The following is an 18,945-nucleotide window of genomic DNA, read 5'->3' on the forward strand; positions in this document are numbered from 1 at the left end:
TAATTCTTTTTCCTTTATCTCTATAAAGGAATGGGAGAAAATGAATGATTGTAAATATGTCTTAGCAGTCAAAGTTTATCTGGGGGAATGCACAGGCCTCTTTAGTCCCTTTTAGAGAAGTAGAAAGTTGTAGAATTAAGTTTATGGTAAAAGGATTTCATTAAAGCATTGTAATTTTGTCACTGATTTGAATTGCTGTGCACTTATTAATAATTTACATTTCAGATTGCAGAGGAGGGATCAACCATTTCTTGTGTGGTTGAGAGAACCAGAGGAGCTCTGGATTATGTGCATGTATTTTACACCATCTCACAGATTGAAACTGATGGCATTAATTACCTTGTTGATGACTTTGCTAATGCCAGTGGAACTATCACATTCCTTCCTTGGCAGAGATCAGAGGTAAACCCTACCTTTTTTGTTCCTTTGAAAGCCTCCTGGAAAGCTTTCCCTGACATGTTTGTTCTGTAATTTCTTTGCAGCATCTTGTTGTGTAAGCAATTTAAAATATTTAGATTGTTAGGTATACATCATGGTATAAAATATTTTTGTATTTATGCGAAAGAAAAATTAATAATTTTGAATAATGTGTGTTTCTGTTTTGTTTATGAATCCCAATATAATAATAATTGTATAACTGAAAGATGTATTTCTATGGATTTTTTGTTATTACTGATGCACTGGGAACCCACAGAATTCTTTTATTATTATTATTATACTTTAAGTTCTAGGGTACATGTGCACAACGTGGAGGTTTGTTACATATGTATACATGTGTCATGTTGGTTTGCCGCATCCATCAACTTGTCATTTATATTAGGTATTTCTCCTAACGCTATCCTACAACAGGCCCCAGTGTGTGATGTTCCCCTCCCTGTGTCCATGTGTTCTCATTGTTAAACTCCCATTTGTGAGTGAGAACATGCGGTGTTTGGCTTTCCGTCCTTGTGATATTTTGCTGAGAATGATGGGAAATCACAGGAATTCTTTTTTTGTTTTTGTTTTTTTTTGAGACAGAGTTTCACTCTTGTTGTGCAATGGCATGATCTCGGCTCACTGCAACCTCCGCCTCCTGGGTTCAAGTGATTCTCTTGTCTCAGCCTCCCAAGTAGCTGGGATTACAGGCATGCGCCACCATGCCTGGCTAATTTTGTATTTTCAGTAGAGACGGAGTTTCTCCATGTTTCTCAGGCTGGTCTCAAACTCCCGACCTCAAGTGGTCTGCCCGCCTCGGCCTCCCAAAGTGCTGGGATTACGGGTGTGAGCCACCGCGCCCAGCCCAGAATTCTTAATGGTAGTCTTCTAATCAGCCAGTGAGAAATTCTTATAACTGTAATCTCGTTTTATTTGCATTAAACTTGGAGAGATGAGGGTTTTTTAAATATATATTTCAAGAGTAAAGGTGACCTCAGTTTCATAAAAAAACTTTCCAGGCCGGGCGCGGTGGCTCAAGCCTGTAATCCCAGCACTTTGGGAGGCCGAGGCGGGTGGATCACGAGGTCAGGAGATCGAGACTATCCTGGCTAACATGGTGAAACCCCGTCTCTACTAAAAATACAAAAAAAAAAAACTAGCCGGGCGTGGTGGCAGGCGCCTGTAGTCTCAGCTACTTGGGAGGCTGAGGCGGGAGAATGGCGTGAACCCGGGAGGCGGAGCTTGCAGTGAGCCGAGATCACGCCACTGCACTCCAGCCTGGGAGCACAGCGTGACTCCGTAAAAAAAAAAAAAAAAAACTTTCCATGAACAAGAGTCACGTGTCTGAATATATACTCCATAAATAAATGATACTTTTTATAAGTGAGATTGGGATGAGGCTTTCTCCTGTATCAGAATATTTAAGTATTGATCATGTTGGAATATGCATGTCAATATAATTTTTACATTAAAATATAAATCTCTCATAAGTCATCAGGGATACATAGCAAACTAAGTTAAGGTTTGTAAATAATAAGTAATTTTTGAGGACACTTTTGAGGGATTTAGAAGTTAGTTGGATTAAAAAAAATTGAGGGAAAGTTTAAAATGTTAAGATCTAAAGAATAAAAGCTAAGGAAAAGTGACCAAATTTCTATAATTTGGTGGAATAAGGAAGCAAATTAAATAGTGTAACAGCAAAAGTTCCTTGATACTAGTCTGCGGACAGGCCCATGATAAAGGTTTTACTAGTACTTTACCATTGTTTTATAAGTTAAATTTATATACATTTTGAAAGAGATAAGAGTTAATCAAATTTAGTAATTAAAACAGTTCTAAATGTTCCAGTCGAGTATCATATAAAGTATTTTGACTGGACATGGTGGTGTGCACCTGTAGCGTAAACTACTTGGGGGCTGAGGTGGAAGGATAACTTGGTCCTGGGAGGTTGAGGCTGCAGTGAGCTGTGATCACACCAGTGCACTCCAACCTGGGAAACAGAGCCAGACCTTGTCTCATATATATTTGATTACCTAAGTTAACAATTTCTTTTTCCCTTAGTTCATGAATTCTATGATTTAGGTAGTACATGTTATTTTTGCGCTTCTCTGAGCACATGTGTCATGTATTACTCCTTAATTTAAAATACGATTAAAATGTACATTAAAAGCCAAATTTAAGTTTGAACTCCGATCTAGTGAACCAAAATCTCTAGAAAAAGAACATTTAAAAAAAAAAAAAAAAAAAAAAAAAAAAACCTTTCCAGGTGTTTTTAGGACCAATGATTAGTATTCTGGAGACTATATTTGGATTTAGAGTTTGTTTTCAGACAGTTGTCACTCTTTTCTGGGAGAAACCAGGAAGTCACCATTCTTACTTACATAGCCTCTCTATTTCTTAGTCTCCATGTTAAGTGCCTCATCAGGCCTGCATCTTCTCTCTCTAGACAAATTTCAAATCTAACAATTTTTCCACATCTCTTTTGTTACTGTATTAGTTCAGAATTTTATCATTTCTGGTCAGTCACTTCCTAACTTATCCTCTTGCATCCTTTTTTGTTTTGTGCACTCTGTTTATTCTGCCATGGTACTTATTCTAAAGCAGAATGCTAATTTGGTCAGTCCTCTGCTTATGATTCTTCAATTTATCTCCACTTTCTATGGAATGAAGTCCAAGTGTTTTATGATAGCATAAAAGATCCCTATGATTTGGCTCCTGATTATTCATTCAGCCTCATGTTTTCCTCTTGACTGGTGTTCTGATTGCAGATGCCGTGTTCTTTCATGTCTCCTTGCCTTTGTCAGTATTGTGTCTTTTGTTTGGAGTGTCCTTTCCCATTATTATTTACAACTGTAAGTGATCAATCAGAATTTGCTTCAAACACATCTGCTGTAAAACCTTACCAGGTAGAATTAGTTTCTTCATCACTTTATTTTGTACAGAACTCTATCATGATATTTTCGCATTGGGTTTTAAGTGATTTCCTATAGACCTGTCTCCTGTGATACATCAGGAGTGGGGTCTAACCCCAGCATACTGCATATGTCGAAACATGTTTGTTTGATTAATAAAGAAAGGAGAAATTGTTTTTTCACTTTAAATTTTGAGTTAAATTTTGTAGAGCATGGCTGAGTTATTCCTATTCCTTTTATAACCTTTTTTGGATTAATTGCTTGTGCTGGACTCCTAAGGCCTATTATGAATCCACTTTCTAAAATACTGCTCCTGAGCACGTCAGGCGCTCCTTAGGCAGACACTAGACACAGGTACATTGCCCTTTCTTCTTATCCTATCACATCTCATCATAGAACTTGCAGTTTCTTAATTGGGAAGTCTCTACCTGATGTTGGTAATACCATGGTCTTTGGTACAAAAAATATATGATATTATATTGGTAAATCAACGTATCATATATGATGTGATATTGATACATGTATAGGCTACTGTCAGAAAATGCTACTGCTCAGCACCTGCCTTAGTCTGTTGAGACTGTTATAACAACATACCTTAGACTGAGTAACTTATAAAGAACAAAAAGTTACTGCTCACAGTTTTGGAGACTGGGAAGTCTGAGAGCAGGGTGCCTGTAGATTCTGTGTCTGGTGAGGGCTTACTCTGCTTCAAAGATACGGTGCCTTCTCAATATGCCCTCCTCACGGTGGAAGGGGCGAACAAGCTCCCTCAACACTAATTCGTTCATGAGGGCTCTATCCTCAAGCCCTCAACACCTCCTGAAAACCCCACCTTTTAATAACACTACTTAGGGGATTAGATTTTAACATGGTAATTTGGGGGGCGGGAAGACAAGACATTCAGACTATAGCAGCACCCATTATTTTAAAGGAATTAATCTATTCAGACTTCTCTTTCTCTGTATATGTTTGTATACACACATATGCACACACACATACAATGTTTTAATGTTTAAATTTATGCAGAAATAAGTCTTAAGTGGTAACTTCACTTAAATATAATTTAGTTGCCTTTTGAATTTTCTTCTGGTAAGTAATTTCTAAATGCCTCATTGCTTAGTGCCTCTGGATATTTATATTTATAGGTTCTGAATATATATGTCCTTGATGATGATATTCCTGAACTTAATGAGTATTTCCGTGTGACATTGGTTTCTGCAATTCCTGGAGATGGGAAGCTAGGCTCAACTCCTACCAGTGGTGCAAGCATAGATCCTGAAAAGGAAACGACCGATATCACCATCAAAGCTAGTGATCATCCATATGGTAACCTGCTCCTTTTGCAAGAAAAATCTTCTCTTCTCTGGGTGTACTTAGTTTTGTTAAGAACTTCTTAAGGCACTTTTTGCAAATGATAGAAGTAGAATGCCTTCGACCTCCTGATTTCTAAACTCTTTAACTTGTATGCTGCCATTTTGAGGGACATTGTTTATGAGAGAAAATATAAAGATCAGTTTCCATACTTCAATAGTGTATTTTGAAAAGTTTTTGCCCAATTATTAAAATGGAACAAATTATTTCTGTTCATAGCTATCAAATTTCTTTATTAATTATCCTATGGTGATTTGTTAACATGTAAGTGAAAAACTTTGTAATTTATATTTTATTAAGCTTCAAGAAGTGAAGCTATCACTCTTTATATTAATTTCTTTTTGTCTTATACTAAATAGTGACAATTTTTTCTACTGGGGAACTATCACAGATGTCTGTCCTAGTAAATTGAGAATGTTTTCTGTATTGAAAAATAGTATTTCTTCTACAGGAATGAATCAAGAACATCTGTTAAAAGGTTTGGGTAGAAATCTTGAGAGACTCGTCACCTTTAGTTTTCATAGTTAGGTTTTATTTGTTTGTTGATTTGTTTGTTTTTAAGTGTTGCAACTCCTTTAAGGTGCCACTTAACCTGTTTGTTCTAGAATGATTTCTGGAGATTCGAATAAAATATGAGTAAAAGTTAGAAAATATATATTTTAAAATGCTATCAATGTTCCTGCTATTGATGCTGCTGTGGGAAGAAAAGCTTTCTTTGAGTAGAGACATGGAAAATTAACAATTTAACTTTCATTATTCTGAAAGCTTATAAATATATTCTGTGTCAAAAGCATGTTAGTTAAATCTTTGCTAAAATATTTTCTAAATAAAGGCCCTCAGATTTTTGGCCTGGTGATCAAAATAATCGTGTAAGATCGCTTTAGTTGAATAAGAAATTCTTGCACAATTCATTGGGAGAATGCCCTGGCCCCTTTGTCTCCACTAGGCTTGCTGCAGTTCTCCACAGGGCTGCCTCCTCAGCCTGAGGACACAATGACCCTGCCTGCAAGCAGTGTTCCACATATCACCGTGCAGGAGGAAGATGGAGAAATCAGGTTATTGGTCATCCGTGCACAGGGACTTCTGGGAAGGGTGACTGCGGAATTTAGAACAGTGTCCTTGACAGCATTCAGTCCTGAGGATTACCAGGTAATTCACTGAGTCCTTTTGAAGTTGTATTTGCACTTGTAAAACAGACATAATCCTTCTCTGGAAAGGATTTACACTGTACCTGGAACATGGTGACTCATGCCTGTAATCCTAGCGCTTTGCGAGGCCAAGGTGAGAGGATTGCTTGAGGCCAAGAGTTGTTGACCAGCGTGGGCAACGTAGCAAGTCACTTTCTCTACAAAAACAGAAAAAAAAAATTAGCTGGGTGTGGTGGTGCATACCTGTTGTCCTAGCTACTCTGGCGGCTGAGGTAGGAGGATTGCTTGAGCCTGGGAGTTCAAGGCTGCAGTGAGCTATGATCCCATCACTGAGCTCCAGCGTTGGTGACATTGTGAGACTCTGTCTCTAAAAAATAAAATAAAATAAAAAAGAGAAAGAAAAAAAGAAATAATCTACTTTATCTAATTGGAGAATATTTATTTAGAATTTACGTTGAACACTATTCATACACACTGAAGTGTTTTCAATTTTGTGTTTTACTTGTCTTCTTAGTATTTATAATAATTTGGGATATAACAAACATTCTGATTTTACAAATTCGTATACAGAATGATTGTAATCTATTCGTATACAGAATGATTGTAATCTAACGGATCAATCTTTTATATTTCAGAATGTTGCTGGCACATTAGAATTTCAACCAGGAGAAAGATATAAATACATTTCTGTAAACATCACTGATAATTCTATTCCTGAACTGGAAAAATCTTTTAAAGTTGAGTTGTTAAATTTGGAAGGAGGAGGTAAGGCTGGTGATGCAAAAATATTAAATATTTGCTTGTCTCCCCATGCTGATGACAGTAGATTCTTTTAGGGAAGTATGTTCCTTTGAATTAATCTTACTTAAATAAATGAATAAATTATTAGTTTTTGGAGGAGGCAGCCTGAAAGTTAATAATTGCTTAAGATACATGATAATGTATACCATAATATATGTGGTAATATAATCTATATGAATCATTTTTGATTGATAATTCCTTTCTTGGTAAAAAGAAAATCCTCCTGTTTACATACACTTTTAGTATTAGTCTTATAAATTAATATTCAACTCATAGTTTCACATTGATATACTTTCGCTATGAAGTTTGGTTAATTCTGAGTAATATCTCTGTTTATTATATGGACAGCGTGTTTGTGCTGTTTTTTTTCCCGCTTATTATTACCCACTGATATTTTACTAGAAGAGATATACTTTTAGAATGAAACGTGTAAGTGTACTAAGTCACCAAATTACAGGTTTCATTCATGGTAGGTTCCCGTAAGATCATCTCTCTCTTTTCCGTTTTTTGCTATAGCTCTGCTAGGTCAATCTACAGATATAACACTGTAAAATCTAGTCCTTTTGGATGATCTATTATCAGTTGATTATTAATAAAAGAAGTCAACAATGCCTTAACTTCAGTTCTGCTTTTCAGAAAGCTCTGATTATCAAGGGTTATTGGAATCAAACTTATTTCATGACAAAACTCATCTGTACTAAGTGAGGCTATTGATAATATCTATCCCAATTAGATGCAATACTTCTTTGCAAAAGTGTTAATGTGTTTATCAGGTGCTACTGGGAGTGTTATGGAATACGTACGATATGCATTGTATTACCTTTATAAGTACAAGAAATTGAGAGATGATATGGTGTTCATCAGAACAGTCCCTTTCATTACAAAACCTGGTATCATTATCTCATTATTATTATTTATTATTTTGATGAAGAAAGCTATAGTATATAAGCCATCCAAAGGAAAAATTGGTATGACTGAGATATTAAAATTGTCTTTATATATAAAGTCGGTATTTGGGGTAAATATGCAAAATTTTTTCTTTCCTATGTTCCCAAATCTCAGGTGAGAGCAAGGAGACCAAGCCAGTATTTGGGAGCAGGGAAATGGTTAAGCAGTGTTGAGCTTGGTTGAATGCATAAAACAGTAGAAATGTGCTGTCTAGTAGGTGGCATATAAAAATACCAGCTTTTCTTGTCTTCCAGAGACAAGTCCTTGCATCTCCAAATCACTATTTGCATTACTAAAAAGGTTACTATAAAATATTTGAAAAGTTGCCCTTTGTATCCCTTATAGCTAAAAATCCTTATGTAACAGAAAGAGAAAATGTTAGTCACCATTAGCTAATACTGATTAGTAATTGTACATGAGATGTTATTGAGATGATACAAATACTTGTGATTATATGACCACTTATAGTGATACTTGTTGTATTATTGAGAAACTTCTCCCCATATCTCTAGAATATGCATTGTTATATATTAATTGGACTTGAATACTCACTAGAAAACCAACCTTGCAGTTTCGTAGGAAGCAATAGTGGCAGAGATCTGATTTATCCCTCAGTGAGTTGGGATTGGAGGAAAAGGAATTTATACAATGACCTCTGCTCCTGGACTCATATGTAGGGACTGTCTAACATGTCAAGTAGCTTATAGAGCTAAATTCTTTGGAGAGTCAAGGACTTATTTCATGCTTTTTAACTATAAAACTGATGAAACTGATGATTCTACATAAGGTAGCCACAACCTGAATAGACATCTTACGCTAGCCAAAGTATATATGGTGTTGAACTTCTTTTTTTATGACTTCTGGATAATGTGGGGGCAAAGCCATGTACCAGATATTTGCTGGAAATCCATTTTGCCTTTTGGATCTGTGTGATGACTTCAGGTTCCTCGTGCCATACATTCTCATGTCTGGTATATCCCAGTCTTATTGACAGGCAAAAACACAGGGCAAAAGGATAAGAGAGGGCAGATCTTAAACTAGCATGTCAATCAAGGATATTGGTAGAAGCATATATGTATGGATGTGGCTTTGCTATTTTTACTCTCCTTTTCTTCTATTGTTATCATCACTGCCCTTCCTATCTTCTTTGTTTGCAAACATTTGGTAAAATAATGGTTGGGGTACAAGATGTATTAGAGGGGAAGGTATAACCATTTTCTCTTTATTATTGCCAAAGTACTTTATATTTTATATTTTTATAATATTATTTATTTTCCATTATTTTATTTGATCTTTACAACTCTTTAGTCCATTTCGTGCTGCTATAACACAATACCACAGACTGGGCAATGTATAAGCAATAGAAGTTTACATGGCTGTGGTTCTCGAGGCTGGAAAGTCCAATATTGGGGGACTGCATCTTGTAGGGCATTCTTGATACATCATAATGTAGTGGAAGGCTCCACATGGTCAGAGAATGCATATGAGAGGGCAAGAGAGGGCTGAACTTGCTTTTACAAGAAATCCATCCTTGCAATAATGAACCCACTCCTGGGATAGCAACATTAATTTATTCATGAGGGCAGAGGTGTCATGACCTGATCACCCCTTAAAGTTCCCAATTCTCAACATGGTTGCATTTATGATTAAATTTCCAACATGTGAACTTTGGGGAACACATTCAAACCATAGCAACAACATATCTATAAAAGACAGCACCTTTCATAGGTGAGGAGACTGAGATACCAAGAAGTTTTGTGACTTGCTGAAATTTTTACAGCTGGCATCTTTCACAACCAGGAAAGCAGAATTTTTAGATGGCTTGTCTAGGACTCTTTCCACAATGCCGGTGGCCAGAGGGTGATCAAGTTTGAGAATGGTAAATAATTGTGGTGGGGATTTGAATGTGTGGATAGAAGGAAAGGCTAGATGCATTTCCCAATATTGAACTGGTTGTTGCAAATGGTGAGGTGGTTATCATAGGCATATTAGGCCTAAGCGTATGATTACATAATCAGATAAATATATTTTAAATATCTAAGATATTAGAAAATAATTTACATTGCTGCAAAAAAAGTGAAAATTTAAAAATAATACTAGATTGGCAGAAATGGGAAGTAACAATTACAGTCTACATGGAGTATTTCATGAAACTGTGAATGAAATTTTGATAATTTGATAGCTTGACTGGTGCTATAATTTTGCTATTTAAAATGATCCGTTTCGTGTGGAAGAAAGCATGTTATTGGGTTAATACTACTGCATTTTCCTCTTTGCTTGATATGTTTTAAGACCTCTCAATTTTCTCATTGTGTCAATGTGTGTTGTGTGGGTTGTGTCTCTGTGTCTCCTTGTGAAGTAGCTGAACTCTTTAGGGTTGATGGAAGTGGTAGTGGTGATGGGGACATGGAATTCCTCCTTCCAACTATTCACAAACATGGTAAGCAGCTTTTCTAAGGTCCTTTACTATTATACGTTTTTATTTTAACTTCTCGTTTTAGAGACAATACTGACCACTTATTGACACCTACTATGTGTAGGTCCTTTACATATTTTGTCTCATTAACTGTCACAGCAACTTATGAAGTATAATTTACTTCATGTTGTAGTCACCCAGCTAGAAAGGGATCAAGTCAGAATCACATCCTTGTCTGCTTCCAAAACCCAGACTCTCCTTCCTGTATGAACGTAATGCAGTTTCCTGATTCTAATTGTGATAGAAATTTCACTTGAATGTCATTGGTAAAAATGATTGTTTGGAAACATTTTACATAGCGTCAAATACCTAAAAAGAGGTCAATAGAAAATTTGTATTTTCATTTTAAATACATCACACTTATTCTCTGTACAAAAAGAACTATGAATTGTTATATGTAAAATTTAATCAAAACAAATGGGGAGTAATCCCAGCACTTTTGGAGGCCAAGGCGGGCTGATCTCCTGAGCTCAGGAGTTCAAGACCAGCCTGACCAACATAATGAAACCCTGTTTCTACTAAAAATACAAAAATTAGCCAGGTGTGGTGGCATGTACCTGTAATAACAGTTATTCGGGAGGCTGAGGCAAAAGAATCTCTGGAACCCAGGAGGCGGAGGTTGAGTGAACCAAGATTGCATCACTGCACTCCAGCCTGGGTGGCAGAGCAAGACTGTTCTCAAAGAAAAAAAAAAAAAGAAAGAAAAAAACAAATGGGAAAAAGAAATTAGGAAGAAAATAAATGGAAGGATAGTTGGCAATTAATGAGGGTGATATTGAAAACAGGATGCCTTTTGAAGTAGATTTATATACAAACATGATTCAGCTTTTTACCTCAAATATTTTTTCATATGTGAAAAGCATACTTAGAATATTTGTTTCTTGAAGAAGAGCATTTTCTAATCCTCAAATCCTTCTTTTTTCACAATGTCAGATTTTATATTTTAGTGTCAGAACTCAATGATTTCACCCCCTTCATTCCTATCTTCCATCAATGCCTAATGCAACCTCTGTAGTTAATTACTCTATTACTTTTAGAATTGTTCATTTTCTAGTCTGCAGACATTAATGCAACATAAAATTTGAACAGTCTTTTTAGGACAAAATTAAATGCTGCTTTAGATCTTGGCATCTTTTTAGCTGCATAATGGGACTATTTAGGATCAGGAGAGAGAGATTTATAGCATCATCCCATGATGAAAAAATAGGCCTAGAATTCATGCACATTGGAAACCAAGAATCTGTTCAGCCAGAATGACTAAAATCATAGGGAAACTACTTATTATTTCATGAAGGTAAGAGTCATTTTGGCTCAAGTTCTTTTGAGGTCAGCAAAGGTCGTGGGAGACCTTCCTCATATACTCAGTGTGGAAGAATGTTCTCTTTCATAGAGAAGAAAAAGAAAAACAAGTTTTCCTTATTCATCTCCAAGTGCTTATGCAGCACTTGTACATCACGTTGGTGCCAAAGTAGAGAAAGGTCATAAAAGCATGAATATGTGTGGCACCCATTTGTGTCTGCCTTTCTTTCTAAAACAAATTAGAATGTACTCAATGAATGTACGGACTCTTTTCAAAAAGTTGTTCCTTGGCTTTTCCTTTGGTTTGTAAATTACTCATTAACATTTTTTTTTTTTTCTATTTGTTGGAACTTGTTCATGCAGCCAGTCGAGGAGTGGCTTCCCAAATTCTAGTGACAATTGCAGCCTCTGACCATGCTCATGGCGTATTTGAATTTAGCCCTGAGTCACTCTATGTCAGTGGAACTGAACCAGAAGATGGGTATAGCACTGTTATATTAAACGTGAGTACCTTTTCTTCCTTCATTCCTAGATATTTTCTGTTGTTTTAAAAACTGTACTATGTTATGAAAGTGTGTTTTATGTTTTCCTTTTTTTGTGTAGGCCGAGAGGAATGAGCCTGTTGGCACAGGCAATACAAATTGGTGATCGAACAGTGATTTGGCATTTATTTTTGTCTTTAGTGTTGCACATGGAGTCATTGTTTAATTCTGAAGATCCTTGACCCTTTAAGGAATATAATGGAGCTGTACTACAAGTATTTATCTTACATAGATTTTTGTGTTTGTTCAGATGGGCTGTGGTAACAAACATCTGTAAAATATCAATGGCTGATACAAGAAAGATTTGTTTTTGTTTTTCTTTCTTTTTTTTTTTTCTTTTTTGGAGACGGAGTTTCACTCTTGTTGCCCAGTGGAGTGCAATGGCGCGATCTCAGCTCACCACAACCTGCACCTCCTGGGTTCAAGCGATTCTCCTGCCTTAGCCTCCCAAGTAGCAGGGATTACAGGCATGCACCACCACGCCCGGCTGATTTTGTATCTTTAGTAGAGACAGGGTTTCTCCATGTTGGTCATGCTGGTCTAAAACTCCCAACCTCAGGTGATCCACTCGCCTTGGCCTCTCAAAGTGCTGGAAAAGATTTGTTTTTCATTCACAGTATGTATATGTCCAACTTAAGTTAGCAAGGGGCTCTGATTATTAGACACTTTAGGTACCATGGCTATATCTCAGCAGGTGCTTTTATCTTCTTGGTGGAGGGAAATGTGGATGTGAAGAACAGCATACCAGCTCTTATAGCTTCTTTCTGGAAGTGATTTACGTCATTTCTACTTAACTTCCTTGGTCAAAGCAGGTCTCCTGGCTGTGCCTAATGTCAGTGGATGAAGTGCAGTCCTATCCTGTCTCTCTCCCATAAGGAAAGACAATCTAAAACATGGGTGAACTGGCAATAATAATAACTCTATATGATATATGTGTGTGTTTGAATGGCTACTCTGCTTTGTTCCAGTAGAAATTAAGAAGGATTCTTTGTTCAGTGACTCACAGCGACTAGCTACTTGCTCAGCTTCCATATGAATAATGAAGAAATATCACTCAAACATACCCTTCTGTACTACTATGGCAGATTTTCAATAAACTATTGTGCGATAAATTGAACAACCTTAGAAAGGATAATTAATGACTCAGGAAAGATTTAAAAAAAGCCTTAAGGGAAAGGATCAACTTTTATAAAATTACTGTCTCTAATTTCATTTTGATGTAACCATCATATTTCAAGAACAAATAAAAATTACTCTTAGTTGGGATTTACTTGGATACATTTTTAAGCTTTTCATTGTTAACATATAAATTTTTAGGCTTTTCATTGTTAACATATTATTGACAGAAGCATATCTTCCTTCTTAAATGTATTTTCTTGTACTTTTGGTCAAATATGTTTTTTGGTGAGTTTGTTTGCATAATATATTGAAGATAAAAGTAAATGTGATTTGTTTTAAAATGAGTTTTACAGCTCACTTTTCAGAAAACACCATTTATATATAACTTGCAATGAAATATATACCATTTTTGCAGCGATTGTGAAAACTTTTATGAGTGTGCCTAAATGTAATTCATTGTTAATCACATTTGATTTGTTGGGGATAAAATAAAAGATACACAAAAGATAGTTATAATTTGAATAGAAGCTACATTTTTTCGTCAATGTATACTTTCACGCAACAATCGCTTTGAAATTTTTATTTCAACTGTTTTTTATTTATTTATTTTTTAAGAGATAGAGTCTTGCTGTGTTTTCCAGACTGAAGTGTGGTGGCAGCATCATAGCTGACTGTAACCTTGAAGTTCTGGGCTTCAGTAACCCTCCTGTCTCTGTCTCCTGAATAACTGGGACTATAGGCATGTGCCACTGCACTCGGCACAGTCACTTTTTAAATATCCTCCATTTATAAGACTCTCTGTGGGCCTTAAAAGATGAATAGTATATGACCCCTGCCTGCAGCAGTCTTGTAGTCTGGAGAAGAACTTCTATAAAATAAAATTGTGCTGCTATCATTAGTGTATTTGTAAGCCTCTAAGTAACTGGCTTTAATCTCTCTTTTAATAGATTTTAATATTAAATATTTTGTAGGTTATAAGACATCATGGAACTCTGTCTCCAGTGACTTTGCATTGGAACATAGACTCTGATCCTGATGGTGATCTTGCCTTCACCTCTGGCAACATCACATTTGAGATTGGGCAGACCAGCGCCAATATCACTGTGGAGATACTGCCTGACGAAGACCCAGAACTGGATAAGGCATTCTCTGTGTCAATCCTCAGTGTTTCCAGTGGTTCTTTGGGAGCTCATGTTAATGCCACATTAACAGTTTTGGCTAGTGATGATCCACATGGGGTATTCATTTTTTCTGAGAAAAACAGACCTGTTAAAGTCGAGGAAGCAACCCAGAACATCACACTATCAATAATAAGGTTGAAAGGCCTCATGGGAAAAGTCCTTGTCTCATATGCAACACTAGATGATATGGAAAAACCACCTTATTTTCCGCCTAATTTAGCGAGAGCAACTCAAGGAAGAGACTATATACCAGCTTCTGGATTTGCTCTTTTTCCAGCTAATCAGAGTGAGGCAACAATAGCTATTTCAATTTTGGATGATGATGAGCCAGAAAGGTCCGAATCTGTCTTTATCGAACTACTCAACTCTACTTTAATGGCAAAAGTACAGAGTCGTTCAAGTAAGTATCCCTTAGTGTGTTATTATTATTAGCCATCAGAATCCTGAAACAATCAATTTTAAATTTTATTTAATAGAGAATTCTATAAAAAAATAGTAAACTCTAACTTTGAAAGTGTCCTCTTTCAACAGTTTACCTGTAAGGCAACTGGAAGCCAGACACATTTTTTCTTCGAGATTATGTTTTAAAAGTCAGTAGAAAGTAGGACGGGAACTTTAAAATTATCTAGCACACTCTATTATGACAGGGTTGATGTAGTCTTGAGGCTGACTCTGATTTCTGGATGAGTGGATTCGTCCACTGGGGTTGCTGTAACAAACTGCCATAAACTGGTTGGCTTAGAAACAACAGAAATTTTTCCTTATAGTTCTGGAGACTGGGAAGTGCCACGATTAAGGTGCCAGCAGATTCAGTGTCTGGTGAGAGTCTGCTTCCTGGGTCTTGTGGAGGGTTGTGGGGTCTCTGTCTCTCTCAGGCCTCTTTTACGTGGGCACTGACCCTGTTTACAAGGGTCTCACCTCCTTAACCTAATCACTTTCAAGGGCTCCACCTCTTAATACACAGGGATTAGGATTAATCCCTTAATACACAGGGATTAGGATTCAAACATATGAATTTTGAGGTAGGAGGACTTCAGCCCATAGGAACAAAGTAGTTCAGTGACAATATTAATTAAGGATGGGCAATGCAGAACAGGTTTGTCAGGGAAGAAAGCCAAGCGGTTAAAGAGGCAGTAATTTAGAGTATGATGATTTGTGGCTGGTTTTTGAGGTCAAGGAACTAAATTAGTTTCCTTCTCAGTCTTGTAACTGAAATGCTGTTTTGTTTTAATTGCATAGTGAGCTAATTAGAAGAGCATCATTCTGTAGATTTCATCGTTATCTGTTGCAATATTATGTAAAGTGATGATTAATTATACTCTAATGATTTTTTCCTTTTTGATAACTTTTCAACACATATTAAAATATTTCTGTAGGTAACTGTTCTTTTGTTATAAATTCTGTAATAAAAATTTCTCTAGAATGTAAGCTACAATAGAGCAGGGACATTCCATTTAGTTTATTTTTGAATCCTGAATGTCTAGATTAATGCTGGTGCATATTAAACAATACATATTCTTAAATATAAATAGTAGGGCCGGGCGCGGTGGCTCACGCCTGTTATCCTAGCACTTTGGGAGGCCGAGGGAGGTGGATTGCCTGAGCTCAGGAGTTCCAGACCAGCCTGGGCAACATGGTGAAACCCCGGCTCTACTAAAATACAAAAGAAATTAGCTGGGCATGGCAGCGTGTGCCTGTGGTCCCAACTACTCGGGAGGCTGAGGCAGGAGAATTGCTTGAACTCAGGAGGTGGAGGTTGTGGTGAGCCGAGATGGCATCACTGCGCTCCAGCACTCCAGCCTGGGTGATAGAGTGAGACTCCATCTCTATAAATAAATAAATTAGTTAAATAAATAGTAGAGGGAAAACCCCAAATGAGAGTCCTGTTTGGCTGATGGAATCTTGCTGAGATTTCTTGATGACGTTTGGCCAGTTCTTAGAATTTTGACAGCTTTCTGTGTTCTATTTGGATCTTCTGTCTTTCAGTTCCAAATTCTCCACGTCTTGGGCCTAAGGTAGAAACTGTTGCACAACTAATTATCATTGCCAATGATGATGCATTTGGAACTCTTCAGCTCTCAGCGCCAATTGTCCGAGTGGCAGAAAATCATGTTGGACCCATTATCAATGTGACTAGAACAGGAGGAGCATTTGCAGATGTCTCTGTGAAATTTAAAGCTGTGCCAATAACTGCAATCGCTGGTAAGAAAAGACATCTAAAAAGCAGTACTTACAGAGGGACATATGCACAGAGGGACATGTATCCTTGATTAACAAAACCTCTCGAAGTTGCAATTAGGATAATCAACTAGAAAACTAGAAATACTCTTGTGTCTTTTTCAAGGGACAAATCTAGAGTCTTTTTTTTTTGTTTGGTTTTTTGTTTTTTGTTTGTTTTTGAGATGGAGTCTCGCTTGATTTTACAATTTTGTTTTGTTTTGTTTTGAGATTGAGTCTTGCTCTGTCACCTAGGCTGGAGTGCAGTGGTGTGACCTCGGCTCACTACAACGTCCACCTCCCGGGTTCAAGCGATTCTCCTGCCTCAGCCTCCCGGGTAGCTGGGACTACAGGCGTGTGCCACCATGCCCACCTAATTTTTGTATTTTTAGTAGAGATGGGGTTTTACCATGTTGGCCAGGATGGTCTCGATCTGTGACCTCATGATCCGCCCACCTCGGCCTCCCAAAGTGCTGGTAGAGTTTTTATATATTTATGACATTAAACTTGTAGATGTAGCAAAAAGTTTTGGCTAAATTATCTATGAATTTAAAAGGTCGATATGCACAAATCAGTGAAAAGTAAACTGAGGAAAACACTGGTTTTCTCTGAGTGTACTCCTCGTTTTTGAAAGGGATTCACTTGTAAATGACTACTGAGGAATGCAGGGAAAATGGGCAGCTTCATGCTTTCAGTGCTTGGCAACAGCCTTGTCTCTGGATCCCTTTATCTTGCTTGCTTATTTATTTGTGAAGAGCAAGGAAGAGGCAATAGTTAGTATTAACTATTTCATGTATAAAAAATGACATCATTGCCAGATGTATGTATTAGAAGACTGCCTACTTTGATAGTTCTGTCCCAGCATCCAGAGGGAGACTTGACTGAGAACTATTCAATTAGAATATTTCTAGTGTGCTCTCAGAGGAACAGGAATGTGAGTGGGTGGGATACTGTGCTTGATTTTAAAAAATAAATCATCTGGACATAATACTTGCTTGAAAAGACAATAAACCAGGCCCATCTAATACCTAACTGGTGTAGGCTGGGGTAGCTCCTAGGAGTACCTGGCTGCCTGTAGAGGGCCTCACACACTGACAGATGGTGGGGTTTGGTCAGTGTTCTAAGAAATTAGCTCTCAGTCTTCACACGGAGCACCCCTCCTTTCCCCACCCACTATTTTTTCCTCCTGCCATCCTGAGCAGTACTCTGTAGCAGCTTTCAATCTATGCAAGAAAGTCTTTTCATGTCCAGCTGCATCATTGATGATGCTAGCGTTCCCCTATCTGTGCAATGGTGTAATTTATCTCTCCAGTGACATTACAATTCTAGTTCTGTTCTTTCTTCTAAAAGTACACCTTTTTTTCTTGTACTTAAGAGGGGCTATCTTGTAATGAATGATTCTCTCTCTATTTATATGTATAAATAGACCAAATATGTATACATCTTTCTCAAAGTGAAGGAATGAACTTGAACACCCCTAGGAAGTCTTTTTCATTGTTTTGTGATATTATCAAACCCATTTTTCTACTGAGAGGCATAAAAGTCTTCTTGCTTAGAATAAATGTAGTCAATATCCTCAAAAAAGTATTTCCAAGTAGATCCATAAAGTTTGATACCTAATAGTTTTTCCCTAGTATATGGAATGTTTGTGATCACATTTTAGAAGCCTTAGCATTTTACTTTTGGTCTTTTCAGGTGAAGATTATAGTATAGCTTCATCAGATGTGGTCTTGCTAGAAGGGGAAACCAGTAAAGCTGTGCCAATATATATCATTAATGATATCTATCCTGAACCGGAAGAATCTTTTCTTGTGCAACTGCTGAATGAAACAACGGGAGGAGCCAGACTAGGGGCTTTGACAGAGGCAGTCATTATTATTGAGGCCTCTGATGACCCCTATGGATTATTTGGTATGAAGACTAATTTGTGTCTCTCTTTGACTTGTCTGTATGCATAGATCATAGATAATGATCTTTTCTTTACTTTTAGAGACTCAGAATTGATCTGATCATGTTTTCTTTCTTAACTGCTGTTACTGACATATAAGACATCTGTGCACAGTCATTGGCAGTGGTTAGTGATTGTTTTAAAAAGAAATTAAATCAGTCTTTTAGCATATATGGAAAAGTCACAGACTATTGGCTTTAGAGTGTGACCTGGCTCCTATATGTGTTTTGTGAGTCTTAGGCAATTCTTTAGAGAAATAATTTAATTTATAGAAATTCACACAAAAATGTGGATTTCTGGGCTTTCTTGATAAATAGGAAATCTGGCAATATCAAGTTCCCTTTCCTGCATAACGTCAGTCATGGGAACTAAATAGTAATTGCCCCTCTGGAGCAGGCTTGCACTGTGCAATCAGCTTCTGTGCTCACTGGACCTGTGACTCATGTCTGGTATAGACTTGAGCCCTGTGGGCTTTGTGGTTTCTACTTCTATCACAGTGAAAACTAATTTGAAAATTTTGGCAGGGCAGACCAATTTGTATCACAGCGTGTTACTCTGGTTTTTGTGGG

General features: G+C 37.0%; 1 protein-coding gene across 4 annotated transcripts in view; it reads left to right on the forward strand.

Moving 5' to 3' along the window:
• The window catches only part of ADGRV1 (adhesion G protein-coupled receptor V1), a 585,058-nt gene that overhangs the window by 97,613 nt on the left and 468,500 nt on the right, over positions 1-18,945 (forward strand). For 2 of the 4 annotated variants that reach the window (XM_031666293.1, XM_031666296.1), the window contains 9 exons: positions 226-402; positions 4,472-4,652; positions 5,644-5,846; positions 6,481-6,610; positions 9,954-10,034; positions 11,733-11,872; positions 14,002-14,611; positions 16,198-16,413; positions 18,124-18,339. In XM_031666293.1, coding sequence (XP_031522153.1) covers positions 226-402; positions 4,472-4,652; positions 5,644-5,846; positions 6,481-6,610; positions 9,954-10,034; positions 11,733-11,872; positions 14,002-14,611; positions 16,198-16,413; positions 18,124-18,339 — 1,954 coding nt within the window. The remainder of the gene's footprint in view (positions 1-225; positions 403-4,471; positions 4,653-5,643; positions 5,847-6,480; positions 6,611-9,953; positions 10,035-11,732; positions 11,873-14,001; positions 14,612-16,197; positions 16,414-18,123; positions 18,340-18,945) is intronic. The other 2 variants (XM_031666294.1, XM_031666295.1) reach the window with 2 other exon arrangements.

The sequence above is a fragment of the Papio anubis genome, chromosome 5 (genome assembly GCF_008728515.1).
Source record: "Papio anubis isolate 15944 chromosome 5, Panubis1.0, whole genome shotgun sequence".
NCBI lineage: Eukaryota > Metazoa > Chordata > Mammalia > Primates > Cercopithecidae > Papio > Papio anubis.